The 7,572-nt window shown below is 36.7% G+C and overlaps 1 protein-coding gene across 1 annotated transcript; it reads right to left on the bottom strand.

The window, feature by feature from the left end:
- Nucleotides 1–1,228: 1,228 nt before the first annotated feature.
- LOC101004114 (olfactory receptor 52J3-like) lies at nucleotides 1,229–2,280 on the bottom strand. The gene is given in 3 exon segments (XM_009199771.3): nucleotides 1,229–1,480; nucleotides 1,483–2,256; nucleotides 2,259–2,280. Coding segments are annotated over 3 exon segments (927 nt in total). The 3' UTR covers nucleotides 1,229–1,349.
- Between the last annotated feature and the right edge of the window lie 5,292 nt (nucleotides 2,281–7,572).

Raw genomic sequence — 7,572 nt, 5'->3', positions numbered from 1 at the left:
AGTTTGATAATTCAGAAGATAATTAATTGCTTGGTCTTTGGAAATCATATTAAATAAATTGAAAACCTTCAGTATCATGTGAAATGTGGCTATCAATAGCTAAATAGGACATATTCTATATTAAAGTCTGTGGGAGAACAAATGACAGATCGCAGGTTGGAAAGAGAGGTCTTGGATTTTGAAATAAGAGTCTTTTAGGGTTAAATACAGATTGAGAGAATACTGGAAAAAATGACAGGTGAAGACTTCCCTATATCATGGATGTAAAAATGCCATACCTAACTGGTGCTTATGTTATGGGCATGAATTCCAAAAATCAATCAGTGATAAATTATGCTGGTATTACTGATAAATAGTTTTGAAATTATGTGTTTGTTTTGGCTATCATTGCACTGACTGTTATCTATTTGGTATATGATTCCACTTGAAGCTACGGATTTGGCAATGATTGTTTGAACCTGTAAAACTGGCTTTGTAAGAGCACAACAGAATGCAAGCTCCATAGGGCCAGACATTGAATAAATATAAATTAAAGGAATTATGAAATGCATGATGTATGAATAAACAGAAGTAAGAGAAAAAGAATAAAAGGGAAAAAAGGAAGAAAGGAAGAAAATAAGGAAAGAAAGAATAAAGGAATAAAGAAAGTAGTTTACAGGGTAAATTTCCAGTGCCACATCTCTCTCATCACTGGTCACAAAACACTCAGTATAATATGTTCTTTCCCCAGAACAGAAGCAGTCTTGTGCTAACAAACATTCTTCACAAGGTCAGCGCAGGTAAAGCAAATCTGTACAGCTCTCTCCTCCCAGGATATCCCTTCCAGGGTAGTTGATCAGGCTTTGAACTTGAACTACAGTGATGTTTCTGACAGTTTTGAAATCCATTATTGGGCCGGGCGCGGTGGCTCAAGCCTGTAATCCCAGCACTTTGGGAGGCTGAGACGGGCGGATCACGCAGGTCAGAGATCGAGACCATCCTGGCTAACACTCTGTGAAACCCTGCTTCTACTAAAAACACAAAAACTAGCCGGGCGAGGACGGGCTTCTGTAGTCCCAGCTACTCGGGAGGCTGAGGCAGAGAATGGCGAAACCCGGGAGGCGGAGCTTGCAGTGAGCTGGAGATCCGGCCACTGCACTCCAGCCCGACATAGAGCCAGATCTGCCCCAAAAAAAAAAAAAAAAAAAAAAAAAAAAGGAATCCATTATTAGTCAGCATCCAGGAACAAACCAACTTATATTGCAAGTTGACAGCAGTAAGGTGAGGATCAGGAGATATTCCTTAAGGCAAGAACATATCAGTCTTTATAGACGGATTAAAGCCCTTAGTAAAATAACATGATAAGAGTCTTATTTTTTAGTAAAAACATAGAGCACTTGCTCTCGAATCTGTTTGGTCCTCACTCCATAAATGATGGTATTGACAGAGGGTGGGGTAATCAAATAGAGATTGGCAACAAGAATGTGAATGTAACCTGGTGGTGTCCGAACATATGAGTAAGGAAAGAGAAGACTGAGGGGATATAGAAAACACAGATGACCCCAACATGAGAGCTACATGTGCTTAGGGCTTTTAGCCAAGCATCATGTGATGGGAGGCGGAAGACAGCACGGAGAATGTAAACATATGAGATGCCAATGAGCACTAGGTTCAGAACAAAGAAAGAAACTACAAAAAGCCCATAGATACCATTGATACGGATGTTTCCACAGGACAATTTTGCAGTGCCCATGTGCTCACAGTAGGAATGGGCTATTACATGAGCCTGACAAAAGGGTAGCCAGTAGATAAGATAGACCATGGGAAGTGTAAGTAAAACTGGATGAATTACAATGCACATGCTAATGCCCACCAACACTGGGGATGTCAAGACGGTCGTGTAATGTAGTGGAGCACAGATGGCCACATAACGGTCAAAAGCCATAGCCAGTAAGACCTCAGCCTCCATGCCAGTGAAGGTATGGATCAGAAACATCTGGGTCACACAAGCTCCATAGTTAACCTCGTGAGCATCAAACCAGAAGATGCCCAGCATGCGAGGCACAGAGGTTGTAGAAAGGGCCAAATCAATAGTGGAAAGAATGGCCAGGAAGTAGAACATGGGCTCCCGGAGAGTCTGTTCTACCTTGATGACTAGCAGAATGGTGGCATTGCCCAGCAAAACCACGAGGTAAACAGAGCAGAAAGGCAGGGAGATCCACATGTGGATGTCTTCCAGACCTGGGATTCCAATGAGAAAAAATGTGACTGGGTGAATATGCTCTTCTTGTGATAAAACATTCTTCCAAATCACAGTGTAGGAGAACTTGCCACACATAGAAGCAGGAGCTGGGGAGAGAAGATTGAATAAGAGTTTGGAATGAAAATAATTAGGTTTGTGTTTCATTCAGTATATGTAGAGTAAAATGAAAAGTTTTGTTATTTGGAGGGTCCTGTTATTGTGTTTTGTAATCTACAGTCATTTGAATAGATCAGTCTCAAATAACTTAATTATTATGTTTACATAATGATTGTAGCATAATGCGTAACCTTACACATTAAAGATTGCAGGATTCTATGACATAGAGTCTGATATTTAACTGGAATAACTGAAGATGCCCTGTACCCTTTATTAGTCCCCTGGTTGAAGAAGAATGCCTGAAAAATCAAAGATACGCACAAGGGAAATGCCGATTAATTCAAGAGGAGACAGACTAATGAGAACATGAAGTTACAGACACAGATGTACACATATTTTTATAATTAAAAACTGCAAAATTTCTTCTAATGATTTGCTAATCATTTATTGATGTAAAGCAAATGCCAAGATTAAGCCTAATATCCTGTCAAAAAGACAGGAAGAGAACATGAGAAATGTAGATATAACAAACAAAAGCATAGATACCCTGGAATGTTTGCCCCGGGAGCAAACATAGCTGGGTCACATACCAGTACACATGAAAGAGCTCAGAAAGAAAATAATAACAAACCTGTTGAGGATTTCCACTGATTAAAATACTTTCTCAAGAGCAACCAATTTTTCAGTGGCTCATTTTGGATTTCTATGGTGGTGATAGTTTCTAGTGGTATTTGAAAGCATCATTTACTCTTCACTCTATATTAGCTCCTCTAACTAGTTTATACTGGGTTTATACCTCCTGCTTGATTAAGTTACTTTTCTGGTAGGTAGAGACAACCTAGAAGGCTTCCTTTGGTTATGTACTTGGAGAAGATGTTTTTGATGACACAAAACTGGAAGAAAAAGGTCTATTTGCAGATAAAATTACTTTGTGTAATTATCTAAAGGAAATATATAAGGGTGCTCTTTCAGTGCTTTTGAAATTATGAAGAAGCAACCACTCATAAGCTGAAATAATGAAATAGAACTTCTGTGGGTCTCCAACTTGTGGCAGAGTGGTTCAAGATAGAAAAAAGTAGAACAGACTCCTGTTTCATCATATATGTTGCTCCATATTTCTGACAAGTGTGTCAAAATGGAAAATACATCAAGATAAAAAATAAAATAAATAATATACCCATTCTGAGGTGTGGAGGAGGATAGAGAGATAGAGAATGAGAAAGAGAGAGAAACGGAGAGAGAAAGAAATAAGCTCTATTTCTACAGAAGTCCATTTTATTCCTTATAACCCATAGGAAAGGCAGAACATATATTTTACCAATAAACTATATAATTGCTTTGAATAAATATATTTATTCCATGGGTCTTCTAGATCGTTTTTAAATTTTCAACCTCCATTTAAGAGTTTCAAAGGAATTTTATTCGATTAAAATCAGAAATTGTACTACCTGATAAATAGCAAGCCCGGTAAGCTCAGCAACCCTTGATCATTTCTCACTTATTTGAATGTAATACATACCTAAGTCAAGAGAAAATTCACCTGCCTTATTATGTCATAGAAATATAAGCTCAAGGGGAGTATCAAGCAGCATGGCTTTATAGCCTTGTCATTTTTACAGTCCGAGAAGAGTCATTTTATATTAAGGCTTTAGTTGATTAGAACATTAGGAAAATTGAGTTAGTTGGATTTTCAACTATAATTTGCACCATGAGATTGAATCCTCTGAGATTGCTAACAAAACTTTTTGACTCTGATCTAGGGAAAGAGAAGCCTAAGAAAAGTGATAAGTATAGAAATGTTCCCACAGAAAGGTGTAGATATGGGAGCAAAAATACCCAAATACTGTTATTTAATATATGGCATACAGATGGATACATTTTATTTCTAAGTGAAATTTTACAGCCAAATTCTATGGGATGTTGTTTTCTAGATAAAATAGTCCTTGATCCATATTAACTACCTGAGTTAGAGCATAATAACCTGGCATTGCTGACTCCATGTTCAATCTTATCTCTCTTATTCATTTCAATGACCAGGTGTTCTGAGTTTATTAAGTATTTAGTCTATGGATTAAGATCCTTGAGCGTTTGGTTACACTGCCCTCTATCCATGATTGTTTCTCTATATTCTCCCCCTTACCAATTTTTCATACCTATATCACAGAGGTCATAGAGATAATTATTAAAAATATCTACTCATGAAATGAGCTTGCTTCAGATCAAATACTGAATTTCTCATGTATACTATCTGTGTCAATTTGAGTGACCTTCTTATTTTCTCTTTGTCTCAGTTTCCTCAACTGAAAAATTAAGAATGATAATAGTACCCACAGCTTATAATACTTTTGAGGAATAATTTAAGTTGTTAATATAATACACTTAAATACAATACTTAGCATGCTTAAATGATTTTAAAATGTTAGTTTTCGTTATCATATAACTCAGCTCATAACAACACCTTCTTATATATTTGATCTATGAAAACCGTATGGAGAAAACTCTCATGCCACTAAGTCTATACATTTGGTGTGAAAGTTCTGGTTTATTATAACATTTTATCCCTCGGTTTTCAGTCAAATGTGTGTGTGTGTGTGTGTATATATGTATATATGTATATATATGTATATATGTATATATTTATATATGTATATATATGTATATATGTATATATATGTGTATATATGTGTATATATATGTATTTCTCATTCTCACTAGAATAACATTATATTAAATGGGAAAATTACTATCTTTTTACTTCATGCTTGAGCAGATATCTTAAACAATATTGAAGACACAATCAAGTTTAAGATGTAAAGCACAGACTTAAAAGCATAAAGTTAATTTTTTCATCTTACTCTTTAGTCTTTTTTATTATATCACACACACTTTAAATTTAAACTTCTGAAAGTTTACAAATTAAAATACAGGCATACCTCAGAGATATTGCAGCTTTAGTTCCATACCACTGCAGTGAAGTAAATGTCACAATAAAGTGAGTCACACGAATATTTTGGTTTCCTGCTTGCTATAGTTTGAATGTCTGAGTCTCTGAAACTCATGTTGAAACTTAACCTCCAGTGGGGCAATATTGAAAGCTGAGGCCTTTCAGAGATGATTGGGTCATGAGAGTTCTGCCCTCATGAATGAAATAATCTACTTACGGATTAACGGATTAAGAGATTAATGGGAATGCAACTAAGAGAGACCTGAGCTAGCACATTAGCCCCCTTACCATATGATGCCCCACACTTCCTTGAGACCCTCCAGAGTCCCCACCAGCAAGAAGTGTCTCACCAAATGGGGGCCCTCAACCTCAGACATCTCAACCTCCATTACCACAAGAAATAAATTATTTTCTTTATAAATTACCCATTTTCAGGTATTCTATTATCAGGAACACAAACAGACTATGACACCAGTGCATATAAAAGTTATGTCGACACTATAGTCTATTAAGTGTGCAATTGCATTATGTCTAAAAATGCAATGAACATACCTTAATTAAAAATACTCTGAAAAAAATGCTAATGATCATCTGATGGCTGCTGACTGATCAGGGTGGTAGTTGTTGACAGTTGGAGTGGCTGCGGCAATTTAGTAAAATAAGACAACAGTGAAGCTTGTCAAATCAGTAGACTCTTTCTTTCATGAAAGGATTTTCTGTACTGTGTAATTCTATTTTGTACCACTTTACCCTTAGTAGAGCATCTTTCAAAATTAGTCGTTTCTCTCAAACCCTGCTGCTGCTTCATCTATTCATTTTATATTATATAATATTCTAAATTCTTTATTATTTCAACAAATCACTTTCTTTGCTCATCCATAAATAGCAACTTCTCATCCATTAACCTTTTGTCATGAGATTGCAGCATTCAGTTCCATCTTCAGATTTCACTTCTAATTCCATTTCTCTTGCTATTTCCACCATATCTGCAGCTATTTCCTCCACTGAAGTCTTGAACCCCTCAACGTCATCCATGAGGGTTGGAATGAATTTCTTCCAAACTCCTGTTAATGTTGATGTTTGGATCTCCTCCATGAATCATAAATATTCTTAATGGTATCTCCAATGGTGAATCCTTTCCAGAAGGTTTTCAATTTACTCTGCCCAGATCCATCAGAAGAATCATTATTTACTTCAATTGTAGCCTTAAGAAATATTTCTTATATATTAAGACTTGAAAGTAAAAATTACTTATTGACCTATGGGCTGCAGAATGCATGTTGTGTTAGCGGACATGGAAACAAGATGAATCACATATGTCTCAATCAGAATTTTTGGGTGACTAGGCGCATTGTCAATGAGTAGTATTTTGAAATGAATCTTTTTTTACTGAGCAGTAAAGTCTCCACAGTGTGCTTAAAATATTTAGGAAATGGCCGGGAGTAGTGGCTCATGCCTGTAATCCCTGCCAGGGCAAGCCAGGTGGATCATGAGGTCAAGAGACCGAGACCATCCTGGCCAACATGGTGAAACCCTATCTCCACTAAAAAAAAAAAAAAAAAAAAAAAAAATTTAGCCAGGTGTGGTGGTGCATGCCTGTAATCCCAGATACTTGGGAGATTGAGGCAGGATAATTGCTTGAACCCAGGAGGCAGAGGTTGCAGTGAGCTGAGATCCTGCCTCTGTACTCCAGCCTGGAAGACAGAGCAAGACTCCATCTCAAAAAAAAATTAGTAAATGATGCTGTAAACAGATGTGCTGTCATCCAGGCTTCGTTGTTCCATTTACAGAGCACAGGCAGAGTAAATTTAGCATAATTCTTAAGACCCCTGAACTTTTTAGAATGATAAGTTGAGCATTGACTTCAACTTAAAGTCACCAATTGCATCAGAACCAGCAAGAGAGTCAGCCTGTCTATTGAAGCTTAGAAGCCAGGCATGTGCTTTTCTCTACCTATGAAAGTGCTAGGTGGCATCTTATTCCAACATAAGGTTGTCTTGTCGACCTTGAGTATCTGTTGTTTAGGGTAGTCAGTTCATCAATTGTCTTAGCTGTAATAGATCTTCCGGATAAGTTGAAACAGCTTCTACATCAGCATTTGCTACTTCACTTTATCCTTTTATATTATGGAAATAACATTTTGCCTTTAAACTCCATAAACTAACCTTTGCTAACTTCAAACTTTTCTTCTGCAGCTTCCTCACTTCTCTCATTCTTAATAGAATTAAACAGAAATAGACCCTAGTTCTGGATTAGGCTTTGACTTAAAGGAATATTTTGATTGGTTTGA

The sequence above is a fragment of the Papio anubis genome, chromosome 12 (genome assembly GCF_008728515.1).
Source record: "Papio anubis isolate 15944 chromosome 12, Panubis1.0, whole genome shotgun sequence".
NCBI classification, from domain to species: Eukaryota; Metazoa; Chordata; class Mammalia; order Primates; family Cercopithecidae; genus Papio; species Papio anubis.
The sequence above is the reverse complement of the archived record's forward strand: the minus strand, read 5'-3'. Positions and strand labels throughout refer to the sequence as shown.